The sequence below is a fragment of the Furipterus horrens genome, unplaced genomic scaffold (assembly GCF_987537825.1).
Source record: "Furipterus horrens unplaced genomic scaffold, mFurHor1.1.pri manual_scaffold_15, whole genome shotgun sequence".
In the NCBI taxonomy this organism is placed as follows: domain Eukaryota; kingdom Metazoa; phylum Chordata; class Mammalia; order Chiroptera; family Furipteridae; genus Furipterus; species Furipterus horrens.
Window position 1 is genome coordinate 220,109 of NW_028327185.1, and position 17,085 is coordinate 237,193.

At 48.5% G+C, this 17,085-nt stretch overlaps 2 protein-coding genes across 6 annotated transcripts; one reads left to right on the forward strand and one right to left on the reverse strand.

Moving 5' to 3' along the window:
• Nucleotides 1–1,067: 1,067 nt before the first annotated feature.
• On the reverse strand, nucleotides 1,068–10,383 carry TMEM183A (transmembrane protein 183A). 2 transcript variants are annotated; one of them, XM_090263539.1, is made up of 8 exons: nucleotides 10,169–10,381; nucleotides 9,995–10,084; nucleotides 9,181–9,348; nucleotides 7,688–7,844; nucleotides 6,683–6,863; nucleotides 4,356–4,436; nucleotides 3,419–3,574; nucleotides 1,068–1,751 (listed from the first exon to the last, which is right to left on the reverse strand). In XM_090263539.1, the coding sequence occupies exons 1-8, from the start codon at nucleotides 10,275–10,277 to the stop codon at nucleotides 1,566–1,568; spliced, it is 1,128 nt and encodes a 375-aa protein (XP_090119665.1). In that variant the 5' UTR covers nucleotides 10,278–10,381; the 3' UTR covers nucleotides 1,068–1,565. The 2 variants fall into 2 exon arrangements, with proteins under 2 accessions (XP_090119665.1, XP_090119666.1); XM_090263540.1 differs by having other exon boundaries at nucleotides 1,584–1,751; nucleotides 3,419–3,566; nucleotides 10,169–10,383.
• A 134-nt stretch (nucleotides 10,384–10,517) lies between these two features.
• LOC149992240 (alpha-1,3-mannosyl-glycoprotein 4-beta-N-acetylglucosaminyltransferase C-like) lies at nucleotides 10,518–16,868 on the forward strand. Of its 4 annotated transcripts, none has more exons than XM_090263536.1 (4): nucleotides 10,518–10,564; nucleotides 11,329–12,538; nucleotides 13,497–13,653; nucleotides 15,720–16,868. In XM_090263536.1, exons 2-4 carry the CDS (start codon nucleotides 12,365–12,367, stop codon nucleotides 16,811–16,813), a joined length of 1,425 nt encoding a protein of 474 aa, XP_090119662.1. In that variant the 5' UTR covers nucleotides 10,518–10,564; nucleotides 11,329–12,364; the 3' UTR covers nucleotides 16,814–16,868. The 4 variants fall into 4 exon arrangements, with proteins under 4 accessions (XP_090119662.1, XP_090119663.1, XP_090119660.1 ...); XM_090263537.1 differs by having other exon boundaries at nucleotides 10,524–10,617; XM_090263534.1 differs by having other exon boundaries at nucleotides 10,524–10,612.
• The last annotated feature ends 217 nt before the right edge of the window (nucleotides 16,869–17,085 follow it).

The window sequence follows — 17,085 nt, forward strand, 5'->3', positions numbered from 1 at the left end:
CTTAAATAGCAGGGGAAAGAGAGGATAGTGAGGAAAAAACACACCTATTCAGTATGGTAGCAGCTGTCCCCACACGATATCTGATATTCACGTTTAGGGAACATCATCCGAACGCCCACCTCTGGCAACATCCAGCTTACTGGCTGATTTGGGGTGGGTGAGGGGGCAGGACAAAGCAGCAAGGTTACCTTGGTAGCAAACACAAAACAACACACCTCAGCCTGCATTTCTGCCCAGAGCACACCAGCCACAGCAGGTCCTCTGACAGCACTGCTTCCACAGGAATGACACAGGGTGACAGGGCACGCAGGGCGGAGCAGGCAAGTCACAAGGGCTTGTAGCTCAGGAGGCTGGTTTCAACACAGGATGCATTTTTAAATGACCTTCAGTATCACAAATGCCTTTCCAACAATTCAATGAAAATACCAGTCTTGACCCTGGCTGCTGTGGCTCAGTGGATTGAGCATCCGCCTGCAAACCAAGTATCGCTGGTTCGATTCCCAGTCAGGGCACATGACTAGGTTGCACGTCAGGTCCCCAGTCAGGGGCGCGACTGAGAGGCAACCACACAGTGATGTTTCTCTCTCTCTCTCTAAAAATAAACAAACATACAAATAAATTATTTTTTTAAAAAAATACCAGTCTTTCCTGTAATAACTTTCTTGGTTTGTTTTACATTTTACTGTAACACTTTCACCAGTCTTACACACCTTCATCCAACTTTTACCCAACTCTGACTTTGTATCTCTGTGCATCCTGTCTACGCCCCTTCACCACCGCTTGCCACGAGAAAAACGAGACTGACCCTCTAAGTGGCAGAGCGGAGTCCTGCCTGAGTCACTGATTCTGTTCCCTCTACTACAGAATGAGAGTGGTATCACCCACCTTGCAGGACTGTGGAGATTAGACTTTATGTAAAGTTCCTAGTATGGGACAAAGGGCACAGTCATTATCATGACTACTCTCAGCCTCATGCAAAAACAAACCTGAAACCCAAAACTGGCAAAAGAATATTTATGTAATAAATACCCAAAAATTATTTTTAGAGAAAGATACACAAGTCAATCTTATAAGATTCTGAAAACCCTGTCACCTGCTTTATTTCTGGAGAAGGGGAAAGGGAGAAAATATTGACTTGAATTTGAGGGGCAGCTAAACTGGAAGCAACAGTTGCAACAATTCTATGCCTCTTAAGTTTCCTCTGATCCATAGGGAATGCTTAAGCTTCCTTGATTGGAGATTGAAGAGTCTAATTTTTCCCCAGAGCAAGACCATACATTTGCACTGGAACAAAAGAATAAAGAACAAACTCAATAGCACCAAATGGGGTTTAACACAAAAAATAGGACCTGGTTTCTCCTTTCAAATAAAATTTTTACATTGAAATATGTTTAGGAGTCAGTTGTTTTTCCTCTTATGTTCTGGGAACATGGGGTTCGATCCTTCCCCCATTGGGAGAGCATCTACATCACTAGCCAGATCCACAATCCAGCCGTCTTCCCCACGAGGCTGAGTGTGGATGGGCCAGGCCTGGCTTGGCCTGCTGCAGGGACGGGACGCAGGGACTATGCTCGCAGGGAGAATGGGTACTGCGGGTGCCACCAGTCAAAGAGGCGAACGCTGTGCACTGGGTCCAGGATGACTTGCACACCCTGCTCACTGCGCAGTTTCCGACCACCGCAGACAGGAGAGTCCTGGAACACCAGTCTCACACGATGATGCCGCATGTCCGTGCTCACACTGATCGTGAACTGGAGGGAAAAGCAAAGGTCATTAAATCCCATAACCCAATTAAACCACCTTGTTCCCCTACAGCCCACTCTGAAATGAGGCAGACCAGACAAAACATACACTGTCAAGGCCACAAGATAATCTCTAAGTCATAATACCAACACCTTTGCAAAGGCACAAAAAAACTGAAGGACATTTTCTAAGTTCTTAGCTTTATACATTTAAAACTATGCTAAGGAATGCCTCTCAAATGACTGAATAAATCAGAACATGCACACAGACTACCACCAAACCCAATGTGAAATATTGAGTTACAGTGATAAGGGATGACTTGAAGGGATTTTGATGAGATACTGTTGAGCAAGTCAGGAAAGATGCATGAAGCACACACCTCACCCCCTATTTTTCTTTTTTGTGAGATACACCACAGAATCTCTAAAGGCATTCATGCATGTGTACGTCTGTATAGAACTGCATGAGTCTGAAGTACACGGAACATAAATGGTGTGTAAAGAGTTCATTCCCATGACCTAACTGAGAGGGGGGAGAGGCGGTGCCCATGACAGCCGTAGTGTGTGTGACCTGAAGGAGGGTGTGCACGGGCACCTATCTAGACACAGAACAGTCCCAAAGGGACACTCAGTTTTAGGTCACTGAAGTCTAAGTCATCTTTTCTCAGTGTACTTATGCATTATTTAAATTCTTTCCATGCAGTATATATTATTTATTCCACCATTAAAAAAAATAAACTTATTCTCAATGTGGACAGGGGACCCCCATATTCTCTGAACGTAAGCCTAAAATACAGAGAAGATAAATTACATAAATTCTCCAGTTGCCCATCCAGTTAAAAAATTTAAAAACCTAAAAAATAAGCCCTGCCTGCTGTGGCTCAGTGGATTGAGCGTCGGCCTGCGAGCCAAGTGTCGCTGGGTTGATTCCCAGTCAGGGCACATGACTAGATTGCACGTCAGGTCCCCAGCTGGGAGCGCGAGTGAGAGGCAACCACACAGTGATATTTCTCTCCCTCTCTTTTCTCCTTTCCCCTCTCTCTAAAAATAAAATAAACAAATAAATTATTTAAAAAAAAAATTATGCCAGAGGCATATTTGTTGTTTACTAATCTAAGTTTTAGCTAAGTCTTAAAGGGTCAGAGCGTCCCTCTAAGACAGAGATGGTCACCCCACATTTTAATATTGCCATATATTGCCCTGACTGGGCATCTCAGGTGGTTGGAGCATCATCCCACTGCGTCAAGGTTGCAGGTTCGATCCCCAGTCAAGGCATACAAAAATCAACCAATGATGCATCAATAAACACAAAAATAATTTGATATTTCCCTCTTTTTCTCTCTCCCTTCTTCTCTAAAATCCATTTTGAAAAATGTTTAAACACATATCACACGTATGACACTCAAGGCCCCAACACACGGGGCTCTCGTACAGCCTCCTCCCTGTCCCCAGAGAGGTGATGTTTCTCTAACAGTAATGGTCACTACATGGGAGAGGCAGAAACAGTCCCTTCACTACAGAGAACAGAGGTAAATATACTAAAACTTCTCCACAGATCTGTCTGTTCCTTTCAGACTTCTTAAAATCTTCTCTAATGGTTACATTTACAGCTTTCTCTGACACCTAGGGACAGTCAGTCTATGCAAGAGCTGCAGGGACGCCCTGTCTGCACTCACCAATGTGAAAATCATTCCCATGACAATGGGGATGAAGATGAAGTTGAGGGTAGTAACCTGCAGGAGGCAGCAGTCCTGGTCGGGGTTGGTGTGGACATCTTCGTACTGAACGGGGGGCTGCAGTGCCCCAATGCACTTGCTCTTTAACCTGGGGGGCTGAGAGAAACAGAGAATTCATCTCGTGGCTTTAAGACGTCATCAATGAAAATTTTATGGCTCAGCTGATGCCGCGAGACCCATTTTTCAGTATCTCCTCTCTCTTTATGTACATATTGGTTTCCATACAGATCAAGAAACACCTGCCCTTGGAAAGAGGGGGCACTTCTGGATGAATGACGAGGGGGCACTTCTGGATGAACAATCCAGCAATGGGTGTAAAGCTTCATTTATGTGGCATTTCCTGCCACCTGGCAAGATGCAGAAACGCACGGCTCTGCCAGAGGCTCTCCAGTGTCTGCAAGATGGCAAACTCCGTCACACAGTTTCCTTTCCCCCTCTCGTTTTATATATACGCACGTACAAAAAAATCACACGCACTTTGGGGTAGGAAGTGCAAAGCCATTTGAAAGAGACAGTGATATTCCACTCTTATTCAGCATGAAAAAAGACACATGTATAACCACAATATCATTATCACATCCAAGAAAATTAAGAAAAATTCCGCGTCCTATAATATCCACAGCATATTAAAATTTAACTGTCCCCCAAACATCCTGCCCAGCTGTGTGTTCATGGACCCAGGACCCACTCTAGGGCCCCTCTTTGCTCCAAGGTGTGACACCCTATGGGGCTTCATCCAGGGTATCTCCTTCACCATTTTCTCTTCATGGCATCACTTAAGTTTTGATGTGATTTGAGTTTAATTTGGCAACTTTACATTTAAATTTATTAGAACAAGATATTATTTGAAAAAAAAAAAAAAAATAGAACTACATACCTGTTTTTTGAACTTGAAGTTGAATTCCCACATTGGTTCCTGTCTGTTCCCAACAATCTTTCTGCACCAGAAAAGTAAGCACTGTAAAAAAATAAAAATAAAATAAACCAAAAATAAACAAGACAGAAAAGGAAAAAAATCAAAATAAGGTAACAAAAAATGAGCCGCAGAAACCTTTCTATTTGTCAGCTCAGGAGCCAGCTGCCGTCCCAATGCTGTGGTTCCCCTCTGGCCTAGAGAGAGACCCCCCGCCTGACACTAGAGACATGTGGGGAGTCCTGGGCTATTCAGCCCGGAAAAGAGGGACCCATGTGAGTCAACCTCAGAGGCTGTGCAGGCAGCCCCTACTGTTCTCATCGTTAAAGATAAACACGCCTCTTAGAGACTGGGGACTCTGATTCAGCAGGCGACTCCTCTACATTAAAACAGAAGAGCCACCAGGCAAGAGGGTGGCAAGGGCAGGCAGAGATGGCCGACCCCATAATAAGTAGGAACCAGCCACTCAGGACCCTCTGGGAGCAGGCAGCCAGTGTGGACATGACAGAACTGGGCTGAGCTCAGCACACCCCTCGGTGGAAGGCAGGCTACAGCTAGGGGTAAGCACAAGAAGTGAAGTACCTCCCAGGGGGCAAAGGGTGGGTCGTCCGCCGTGCCAGCTGTCCTGCCCTTCAGACGTGCCCTGCACGTCCTGATGTTCCATCAAAAACAAGGGGCTGGGCTTTAAGGGGCACACACTTCTGCTGCTATCACAGCGGCTCCAGTGTCCCACACACGCTACGCTACTGAAAAGAGAGAGAGGGAGAACCACGTGCGAGAAGCTCCTTCAGGCACGCTGGCACCTCCCAGAATGCCACGCACAGGACAGTGGCCGATGCAGGCCCCACCACCTCCTCAGACAATCTCTAACAGGCACAGCAGCAGCAGCCGGTGGCCAGGGTGCATCATCTGGGTGAACCCTGAGCTATCATCCACACTGGCTTTTCAGCATCCACTTGAACAATTACTATACGGTGGTGAGTGAGAGAAGACACGTGTCCCTTCAGACTGGGCACTGGAGCCGCTACGATGTGTCAGCACGAGTTTGCCAACGCTGCTCTGCTGCCAGCAACCGACCTGCACCTGGCAGGTGGGCTCGGGGATAGTGCCCTTCTCCTCAGCCGGTCTGACGCTATCACTGTCTCTGGGGGTGGAAACTAAAGGTGACAGGACCCACTGTCCACTCCCATGACAAGCAGAAACAGCTGCTGGGTAAAATTCTTTCCCTACCCTGTGTCTATCAGCTGGCGTGGCATTAAACTGAGCTCAGCCCATGGCCCTGACCACCTGCATTTGCAACCCTGGGAGGAACCTGAACCAATAGCCTTGAAATCAGCAGCACCCTCTGGTCAGTAGGTATCAGGTCGAATATTATCACAGCAGGGCTACACAGGGGAAGAAGAGTCATAACATCTGAAGCATAAGATAAAACACAAAAGAAGAGGGAGGGCTACACAACACCCGATTTTATGTGAATAGAGAGTAATAAAAATCACCCACAGCCTCAAGAAATAAAAATTTAGACATCCATTCAGGGGCCGGGGGGGATGAGACATCGACTTGCCTGAATCAACCCACCTGCTACACTGGCCCCGCTGGGCAGAGGTGCTCCCTAAGGATTTCATTAGGGAGAAAAGGAAGACAACAGACCAAAGGTCAACAGGCCTACGTGCAGGTCAAAATGCCAGCCACTCGAATATGACGTGTGAATATAAACTACTGGGGAAACTCTAAGACAAAAGCATTGGCCTGGACACAGAAGGCTTTAGAGCACTGGGGTCTCTAACTGGGAGCGCCTCCTGGTCTCTGAAGCCACCAACCGTGGGGCCTGGCAGCAGTGGGCAGCAGCAGACGTGAAGGGAGCAAGGTCTACACCAGGACCTTGAAGGTCAACACAGAAGGGGAAACCCAGATGTCAAGGTCACAGCAGAAAAACTAGTAAGCTGTTCACGGTGTATCTTTGCGTCATGATTGAAGGCGCTGCTTAAGAACTGTTGTTTAGACCCACGGCGTGAGTTGTGTCCTTCCTAGCTCAAACCACCCAGTTACCTGACACAGTACGATGTACAAGGCACAGTGAAAATGAAGAGAATAAGGAGTGTGGCTAAAAGCCTGAGAAAGCCAGGCTGGCACAGCAGGGACATCTAGAGAAGGGAAAGCTGAGACCTGGAGTGTGCCTCAGCCACCAGCCACCAGGGGCCTGCAGCCCAAGCCTGCCCCACCGAGACAGCTGGAGGTGAGTCGTGAGAACAGGCCCACCGCACAGAAGCCAAATGCTGACTCTCACTTACTTTGGAATTCTTTAATGTGCTGGGCGTGCTCTCTGGAATGGCTGGGTTTTTGGAGATTCGAGCAGCAAAGGGCTCATACATATGGTACAGAGACCGGATCACGCACGCCCGGAGGCAGCGCAGCTTCTCCATGGACTCTGGTCGCAGGCGCAAAGGCAGAGAGGCATCCAGCGTGTAGTGCCTGAAACACGACACAGGACTCCTACCAACGTGTGGCCTGTCGCTCCTGCTCCTGGTCAGTCCCCCGTGGCTCCTCACCTCTGCATGACGCCCGACCAGTGGTCAGCTCGTCCTCAATGCTCACTCCCATGCAAACTACCATCTCCTTCACTTCTCAGCTACTTTTGCTTCTTTGTTACATGAAACCCAATCCACATATACCTTACAATCCTGTACTTCTGCACCCTTTGTAAAATTTGTAATCCTCAGTATTTCACTCTAAAAAAGGGCAAGTCTTTGCCTTGACAGACAACAGGCTTCAGGCCGTGTCCTGAGGAAGAGCCACCAGGGTCTGCTGTCCCATGTCTCAGCATGTTATCACTGGCAGTTCATAATCTTCACTACACTTCGGCACCCTTCTCCTCACCTCCATGACTATATGCAGGGCAGCGTCAGTATGAAAACTGTACAATACTTCAAGATGACTAGCAAACCTAAGAAGCTAATCCAGTTGGAAAGGCAAAGAGATGGGCATGTGAAGCTTTTGAAAACTGTAGCTAGGATAACCCCCTGAGGAAAAGTCAAAGATAATTCTTCTGAAACCTGAAGCAAGATTTTTTGTTGTACATGGACACTGGATCAGGGCAGGGGACCACGGGGGAGATGGTTACCTGGATGACTTAATACTCTCGGTTTTAAATTAGAGGGACTCAAGGAGTCCAAAGCCAGGCTCACACCGGGCATGGAGTAGAGAAAGTGCAAAGGTCACCATCCTGGGAGCAGGTCCACATCACAAAGAGCATGAAACCAGCTACACAGACAACAGGGAGCTCCCTGTGGCCGCACCTTCGGTACAACCTGGTCCAAAAGGCAGCAGTGCAAGTGACAGTCCAGGCATTCTTACAAATCAGGGAGAAATTCACAATGTCCTCGGGACGAATGTAGGAGGCCAGCAGTAGCCAAATATCCATGGGGTACTCTTCTCCAGCCCCATCCAGGTCTCCTGAAACAGAAAGAAGAACTATAACCCTGACCTTCCATTACATACATGTCTAAAGATCCCCGATCACCGCCATTCTCCCCAGACTTGCCCAGCAGGTAAGGCAGCCTCTCAAACGCATCCTTTCCTCCTTTCAAGCTGCTGGACACTTTTGCTTCCTATTGCCCAAGTGAATAGGCCTTTATTTAACAATTATTTATGTACTAATTTGAAGTTTCCTAAGTAACTTTGCATACATTAAAACGTTCAATTCTAATAAGTCTTCAATGGAAATAAGCAAAATATTACTGTGCCCATTTCACTAACAGGAAAGCAGACCCTTCCCACCCAGGCTTTCTGAATCCAGAGTCCGGCTTTGCCTGTGATTTTCCTCACCATCCCCACCCACCAAATGTGGTCGTCAGTCCAGTCATTTAAAAAACAGAGCCGACTTTAAGATGGTACAAGGAAACCCTCAAAGTGCAATTAAAAAGCAGGTAAGATACAGTGTTATTTTCATTACTCAGTAGCTATCTGCAAACATGTTTTTCTTCTAGTTCTTCCTTTTCCATTGCCAGTCTGACCTATGACCTTAGCCATAAGCATTCAGGATTCAAAGACACTGTTTTCATGCATCCCACATCCTTCATCAGACCCCATTAGTGTGGATGTTCTTGATTGAAGTTCACTATACAACACGGGTCCAAGTAGGAACTCACACTCTGTACAGACACCTGAATCTAACTCTTAATCTTCAACTCAGACCTCGTCGCATAATTATGCGAAAACCAGCTTTCTCCCTTCTTTCCTGGGCAAAAATCCCTATATACCAGCTGCCCCAAGGTGCCTCTGCTTTTCAGGGTAACTGTGCCTGCAGTTCTGTGACTCAGTCGGGTTCTCATGCTGCGTTCTTACATCACAGACCAATGTCTCCAAAATTAACATCCTCGTTTTGGGTCCTTTCCTGCCTTGTAATCATTTAAGGCTCAGTCTACTGTGTTTGGGCCCCACCTTACCCCTATTAGATATCCCCCTGAAAAAGAAGGCAAATGACCATCAGAATTTCCTCCGCAGAGATCCATCATAACATTTACAAAGCAGAATGCTGTTTAAAATGTTGTCTGTAGGGTCTACATTCAGTAATTACTGAAGAACGACGTTTCAACACAACTATTAGGAAGCTTCACAATGTAGGAAGTGAAATTAGCGAAGAAAAGGTTCACGGTACATGAACCCTGTCCCACTACTGAGATTCAAACTCTGCTTCTCTACGGCTACCCCCTCGGGGCTCTGAGAAAGTGATGCTCCGGGGTGTCACCACACACAGGACCAGGAAACCGGCAGAGAGCGAGCCCAGCACCTCTGTGCCTCCGGGTTTTCTTTTTCCTGGAGACCGCTCTCTCCTGCACGCTCTCCTCCGGGGCGTCCAGCTCGTCGCTGCTGTCCACCGCGTCACAGGGCTCACCAGCCCCAGAAAGAGCTTCCACGGCAGGGACCTGAGAGGCTTCCAAGCCACAGAGAGATTTTACTAGAAGGAAATAAGACAGGAGTGAGAAGGCAGAGTCCCACCCAGAAATGCAAACAGCGTAAGCAGGATATCCGCATCCCTGGGGAGGAAAAAATAAACACGGCAGCATGAGAGGCTGAAGAAAGCTGAGACTCTACAAAGAAAGAAAACTGAGTGTTTCAAATATGAGAAACTGGAAAGTGGGGGGCAAACTGACTCCTGAAGCGTGCCAACCTCAGGTTTGAAGAAAAAGGGGTGCGTCACTCCCCCACGGATAAACGCGCGAAAGGGGAATGCTGTTCTTATTTGCATCACTTCTGGGGACCAGCCTCTGAGAGGCACGGAACCCAGTTTAATCATGTTCCTGGGTTGGAGACCGTGAGTTAAAAGCCTGAAAGTAAGAGAAGCCTGGGAGGGGACGAGAAGCAAAGGGCAGGGCACGAGGAGGACACGCGTGAACTGCGGGAAAAGAAAAGGCAGCGGGGCCGCCGCGCACGCAAAGGCAGGCCCTTCTGCTGCGGGCACCGAGGGCGCTCCAGGATGCCCCGCGCCCTCCCCGGCGCCCACGAAGCGCCCACGGACGGGGCCCGAGGAGCTGCAGGAAAAACACGGACGGGACCCCGGGCACAAGCCTCCACGGCCGCGTCCAGGCTCGTCGGAACCCTACCTTCCTGCTGGACAGCGTTGGCGACGGCTTTCTTGACCCGCCCAGACCTCACGACGGCCGGGTCCGAGTTGGCATAGTCCGCCACGGTCACTGAAACGAGCAGCATCTCTCAGAGGGGCGCCCTTCTCCCCTCGGCGCCCCCAGGCCCGGCAGCCGCCCCGGCCCCGCGCCTACCTCGTCCAGAGCAGGCGTCGTGGGCCCGGAACTTGAGTCGCTTCCCTCGCTTGGGCATGGCGGCCGTGTGGGGGCGAGGCCAGCCTAGCGGGCCGGGACCCCGGGCCATGTCTCGGGCCCCAGAGCCGGCTCCGGAAGCCGCGGGCCAGCTCCGGGCAGCCCCGTAGCCATCCCGCCCCTCAGCCCGCGACTCTCGCGATGACTCAGTCCGAGCCCCGCCTCGCGTTGCCGCCTACCGCCGCTTCGGACGCCAATCACCGCCTGGCGCAGGGCACGTCATCATCGAGCGCCTTCGGGCCTGCCTGCGCCTGGGAAGATAAAGAGGGGGGAGAGTGTTAGGGAAAGGCGCGTCTGGGATAAGTGGAAATTGGAAATTGCCCAGGGAAACCGGAAACAGTAAGTTTGCCGAGATAAGACCTACCTGTCCTCAGAGTGCCGCACTCGGTAAGGTCTGTTATAACTGACGCATTGTTTTACAGTGAACAGCTGTCGTATTTATACTTGGGAACATAACTTAAAACTTTTTATTAGGAGAAAACTGTGGCCCAGTTACAGCCCACACTCTTGGACGTAGGTCAGAAACCCAGGAAGCTGATGTCAGGACCCCCTCGCCCTTCCCTGGGGACCCTCGCCAAGGAGGTGGCGCCCGGTGTGAGGCTGGTGGTGTAGGAACAATGGTTGTCAGGGAGGGTGTCGTCTGAGAGCGGCTGCCAACTTGTCCTGCCTCAGGGGATGCGTATTCTGGCCCCGTAGCAGCACCCCTGCCAAACATTTTCCTCTTGAGTCTGGGGAAAGTGCTGAACACTCACAGTGCGTGGAGTTCAGTTCCTGTGTACCCAGAAAAAAACAATCTCAGATGGAACTACAGCGCCAGTTAAAGTGAGGACTTTTAAGTGTCATGGTTAAAACTTTTATATATTTATAAATACATTTAATGTTCTTGCTGCCTCCTCGGAAACCCTAGGGGAATGGAAGGTCATGTCAGAAAGGGGGATGGTCTCCTGGATCTCTGACTTGATCTCATTTATAGATCCTTCCTAGGTGCCTGTGTTAGGTTCTCTGGAGAACACCAATAGGATATATAGGAAGCAGACTTACTGTGAGGGGTTGGCTCACCAAATTATGGAGGACGAGAAATCCCCTGATTTCCTGTCTTTAAGCTGGAGGCCCATGAAAGCTGCTGGTGTGGTTTCCAGACTAAACCTGAAGGCCTGAAAACCAGGGGAGCCAATGTCTGACAGCAGAAGAAAATGGATGTCCCAGCTCCAGCGAAGAGCAACCAAGACCCCCATTGTGGGAATCCCAGGAGGAAAAGAGGGAAAGGGGCAGAGAGAATATCTGCAGAAATAGTGGTTGCTGTCTTCCCAAATTTGATGAATATAAATTTCCAAGAAGCTCAACAAACTCCAAGTAAAATGAACCCAAAAAAACCCACACCAAGAAACATTATAATAACTTTCAAAAGACAGAATCTTGAAAACAGAGAGACGGAGTCCTTACATACAAAGGATCCTCAGTAAGATCATCAACAACCAGGCTTACCCACAAGTATTTATAGTAGTTTAATTCATAACTGTCAAAACTGGGGCGAAACCAAGATGTCCATCAGCAGACTGGATAAATGAACTGTGGTACATTCATAAAATAGAATACTATTCAGCACTAAAAATAAATATCCTATCAAGCCATAAAAACACATGGTGGTACCTTATATGCACATTAGTAAGTAAAGCCAATATGAAAAAGCTACACACTGTACAATTCCAACTATACGATATTCTGGAAAAGGCAGAACTCTAGAGATGGTGAAAAGAGCAGGGGTTGGGGTGGGAGGGATGAATAGGCAGAGGAGCTCAGATGATATTTAGGGCAGTGAAAATACATGTATTATAATGACGGATACATGTCGTGTCCAAACCCGTAGAATGTCCAACATCAAGAGTGAACCCTAGCCCTGACTGGTGTGACTCAGTCGATTAGGCGTTGTTCTGCAAAGCAAAACGTCGCTGGTTCAATTCCCAGTCAGAGCGCATGCCTGGGTTCCAGGTTCGGTCCCTGGTCACGGTGTGTACAGGAAACAACCAGTCGATGTTTCTCTCATGTTGATGTTTTTCACCCTCCTCCACATCCCTGCTTTAAAAATAAATAAAATATTTTTAAAAAACTGTCAAATGAAAACTTCTCAACAGTGTGGAAATGCAGCTATCTGAGTACACACCTCAGATCACAGATAAACCAGCAGCTGTACAAGTCCCCACCGGCGCCATGAAAGAGTCCCTGTGGATACTTTCCCTCACTGCAGCAGCAGCGTTCTCAATCTTCTTTTTCATTAAAGAAAATCCCTTTGACACTTCGAGTTTCCTGTCCTGGGTGAGTGCCAGAAACTACAGGTGGGGCAAAGTTGAAATCCCTGGGCTGAGTGTCTTATTTGCGTGAAATTGTCATTAACAGTCCTAGCTGGCTAGCTCAGCTGGTTAGAGCATCTTCCCAATATGCCAAGGTTGTGGGTTTGACCCCCCAGTCAGGGCACATACAAGAAGCAACCAATGATGCATCAGTAAGTGGAACTACAAATCTCCCCTCCCTCCTTCCCTCCTTTCCTCCCTCTCTCTCCTCCTTCCCCTCTCTCCCTAGAAGAGTCAGTAAATTAAAAAAATTGTAGACACTCGAAGAAAAATAATAAAGCCTGAGGACTCAACATATTTTTCTTTGATGGGATAATAAGGGATGTGGCGTCAGGAAGAGAAAATTCAGGGCTGGGAAAAAATTACACTGATTTCCTGTGGTTTCAGAGTTACCCATTTTATCCCCATTTCATATCATAGGATCCTGAACCTCAGCAAAGTTAAGTCATTTCTCCAAGCCACGAAAATTTGCAAGGGGTTGAGAAAATTCCACCAGAACCCAGAAAACACAATGAAAGAATAGTGAATGAATTTGGAGGGAGAAGTGCTACCAATGGGAAGGGTTTAGAAGCATTGCCTTGTCTCCTCTCTCAGGCCTAATATGTTTGCCCTTTATGGGATTCAGTGACTTGTCAGACTAGTCAGAGAGCTGATTGGTGGGGTGGGGTGGGGGAACAGCAGGGACTGATAGCACCTCATTCCCTACATGTATGTAACCCCAGAGAGCCAGAGAAGCCCCACTCGCTTCACCCCCAGACCCATAACCTAGATAAGAACCCTAAGGGCAGAGCTTTTTCAGAAAGAAGGGAGAAACCGGATTGAGCCCTGAGCAGCTGGCCCTGTGTCCTGGAGATGTTTTATTACGTGGTGCGAAGGGGAACCCACCCCACACATGACTCAGAGCTGAAACGCACTCTTCCCAGGAGGAAAAGGGGCTGGTGGCCTGGCAGAGAGCCCGGATGCAGCTCAACCCTGGTAGAACAGAGCACCTGGAAACGTTCAAAGACATGCAGAATCACTCGGGACCACTCACAAACGTGAGCTCCCGTGTCGTGATCGGAGCTCCTCCTGTGGAAAAGAGTGAGTGTGCACCAGGGTCTAGACGGCAAAGGGGCGGGGCAGGCAGCATCTGACACGGGTGCCTGTCAGCTCTTCAATGGCTTCCAGGGTCCCAAACTCTTCCGGTTTCCCTCCAGCCTCACCAGTAGATCCTCGGTGCCGTTTGCCAGTTTATCTTGTCTCTCCAGCACCTAACACCTAACTGCTGATGCCCCCGGAGCCCCATCCTTGTCTGGCCTGCCTTGCGACCTCACCCAGACTCACAGCTTTCAGTATCATCTGCCCGCTGACTGGTCTCAGAAGCACAGCTGCAGCAGGGATCTGTCTGTTGGCCCCCACTGCCTTCCACAGCATCCTCTTCCCCGTGGCACCGTGCTGCCATCTGTTGCTGAAATCTATGTCTAGACGATATGTGGCCTTTAATCTGCAGCTCAGTCAGGACTCTGGTTCCCCCTGCTCAGCAAGCTTCCCGTTGGCACTGTCTACCCTCCTGAGGTCCAACTATGACATGCATTTGATCCCCATAAGTTGCAATGGTATTTGATAAGAAAAAGTAAACCTTAAGACAGAATAAGTTTCTTCTGACTGAAATAGTTTAAGAATTCAAAGGATAGGACTAAGAAAATGTAGTTAAGTTCAAGGAGGCTTAAGTGTGTTGGCCTTAACAATACCAGAACTCTGCCCTGACCGGGTAGCTCAGTTGGTTAGTGTGGGTTCGATCCCCGGTCAGGGCACATACAAGAATCAACCAATGATGCATAAGTAGATGAAACAACAAATCCGCATCTCTTTCTCAAATGAATAATAATAGTAATAATAGTAGAACTCTAAATATGGAAAAACTAGTTTTTCTTAAAGTTTAAATGCATTTTTTTAAATTAGCAATAATCCCACCTTGAATAAACCTCATAACTACAATGCTGCACTGTGCAAAGCTAGCTAAATGCATTTTTAATTCAATGCATTGTGAGGTATTAGTATAAACTCATGATGTGTTTTATCTTAAAAAAAAAAAAAGTTAGCTCTGTCCGCCAGCCTAGAAATGACCCACCAGCAGTAAGCACTTGTTCAATAAACAGTGTTTTCCACTAAAAAGAACCAGGCTCCTTCAAAAAAAAGGTTGACTTCAGGTCCAAGGCAGGGAATGTCATATCAGAGCAAGGAAGCTTTAGAAAATAACTAAAATGGTTTCAAAAAGGCTGAAGATCCAACTTCAAGAGGCTATTTGCCAAAGACAGAACAATTTGAGCATCACTAGGATGAGCTCTCAAGTGGTGTGAAACATAAAATCCATGAGTTTATGCAGATAGATGCCTCTGCGCATCTCAACATCACCTTAAGGAAGCCACGTGCTGACCTTTATCCTAGAGGCAAACGCCACGTCACTGTGTCCTCTGCCTGCTGCTGCCTCGAGTGCTTGCCTCCCGTCCTGGGGTTCCCTCCAGCACCAGGACTCACCCCGCAGGCTCTCTCGAGCAGACCTTCCACTTTACTTAGAAAACCTGAGCACGTCCACCTGCAATGGATGTGGCCACAACCAACCCGCTGGTGGTCACTGGCCCAGTGGTTCTGGACATGGTCCTTTGACTGATTGTCCAGGTGGCCTTCCAGGGCTCGTCCCTTTCTTTTGGTGGCTCAAACTTAGAATTTCCCTGAGGCTTTTGGCAAGAAGATGCATCTGTGCGTTTGTTTTCTCAGTGTGTCTGCTGAACTATGAATTTCTCCACCACTCCCGTCCACATTCACGTCTTCCAGAAATTCTGCAAATATAATGGTTCCCTAATGGCAGCTTTCCAGTTTTTCTATGGGATTTGGGTGGTAGGAGACAAAAATGCAAATGTTTTGTAGCTTATCATCTTTATTTCTCCCAACATAGTTTCTGAAATGTAACAATTTTTTTTACAATTCACAACTTGTGACTTGATATTAACTCCTCATGTAATCCATACTTAGGCCTGGAGAGAAAATGTAAAATAACCACAAGAACTCAATAAGTTGGCATATGGAAAGATTTGAGTATATAACTTCACCCATAGCCACTATCACTTCGGTAAGTTGATAAATATCCTCTTTTCTCTCAACCTCAGAACTGCTGACCATAGGGGTCTCCACAGTGCCTGGTCCCCAGGGGAGCAACCTCGTGGACACACTGCAGTCCCTCTTCTTTGCTTCCTCCTCATCTGAGCGGAAACACTTCACTGTTCTGATACACCTGGCAGGTCCTGACCCCAAGCGGCTTGCTCAAACGGTCCACAACCTGTCAGTCCTGTTTGAACCACACATCCAGGCCAGAGAGCTCGCAGTGATCACGACCCCTCTTGCAAGCAGTCTTCCCTTGAAGGACCTTAAAAGAACCTTTCATGACCCTCCTGCCCACATGGCCTTTCACTCCAGGAAGAACATGGACTATGCCTTCCTCATGAACTTTGCTACCCACCATTCTGACTATTTCCTGATGCTCGAAGATGATGTGAGATGTGCCCCCGGATTTGTTACCCAGATAGCTACTGCAGTGTCTGCCTGGGAACACAGGCCTTGGGTGACTCTGGACTTCTCCCAGCTGGGCCTCACTGGGAAGCTCTTCCACACTGGAGACCTGCCCCGCGTCGCTCACTTCCTCCTCCTATTCTACCAGGAAATGCCCTGTGATGGGCTTCTCTCCCATTTTCAGGACCTCATGCAACACCCACGGATCCAGTTCCTGCCCTCCCTCTTCCAGCATGCGGGCAGCTCCTCTTCTTTCGAGGAAGACATCGGCCCTCCCAGCAACCCTGCGGCCTCCATCCACACCAGCCTCAAGGTTGCCAGTGATTCTCTGCCTTCAAGCGCCTACAGCCTGAATGGGAACTTCTTTTATGCCAAGTCGGCAGAGGCTGGTGGCCATCTGACTGTGGTTTTGAACACACCTGCCCAAGTGTCCCGAGTGCAGGTGCAGACTGGCTCTGACCTCCGAGACGAGAATCAGCTGAAAGAGGGACAAGTAGAACTGGGCTACGATTCTACTAACATGGTCAGTGACTGTGACGACTACGTCCTGCTGGGGCTGCTGGTAAATGGCAGCCTGGACAAGCAGGTGTTATCCCACACGTCTGGGAAGAAGGTAAAGTGTGTCCGTGTGCTTGTGACAGCCCGTGCACACTCCGGAATAGTGCTCAGGCACATCAGCCTCTGGACCAGGTGAAGTTTGCGTCATAAATGGAGATGCCACCAGGAGTTCTGGGAATGGTCAGAGTGGAGGTGAGAGTCTACAGAGGCTAAAGAAAACCAAAACATTAAAATGTTGACATCGGTCAGGTGCCTTTCGCTGCTGGGTCCTTTCAGGACTGTTGGCACAGGAGACACAGCACTTTGAAAGGCAGAGTGAGGTATCGTGCCCTTGGTCCCAGAGCTACTGGTGGGCGAGGTGGGTTTGTTAAGCCCTTCCTGGTTTCCTCTGCAGAAGGCCCCCCATTC

Excerpts from the sequence above, each read along its gene's own strand:
- TMEM183A (XM_090263539.1), bottom strand. The coding sequence starts at position 10,277 with ATGGCCCGGGGTCCCGGCCCGCTAGGCTGGCCTCGCCCCCACACGGCC. Across the intron at positions 10,085-10,168 it reads CGACGCCTGCTCTGGACGAG|TGACCGTGGCGGACTATGCC; the intron begins GTAGGCGCGGGG and ends TGCTCGTTTCAG. Across the intron at positions 3,575-4,355 it reads ACTTCAAGTTCAAAAAACAG|CCCCCCAGGTTAAAGAGCAA; the intron begins GTATGTAGTTCT and ends TGTTTCTCTCAG.
- LOC149992240 (XM_090263536.1), top strand. The coding sequence starts at position 12,365 with ATGCAGCTATCTGAGTACACACCTCAGATCACAGATAAACCAGCAGCT. Across the intron at positions 12,539-13,496 it reads CTTCGAGTTTCCTGTCCTGG|GAGGAAAAGGGGCTGGTGGC; the intron begins GTGAGTGCCAGA and ends CACTCTTCCCAG. Across the intron at positions 13,654-15,719 it reads AGCTCCTCCTGTGGAAAAGA|AACTGCTGACCATAGGGGTC; the intron begins GTGAGTGTGCAC and ends TCTCAACCTCAG.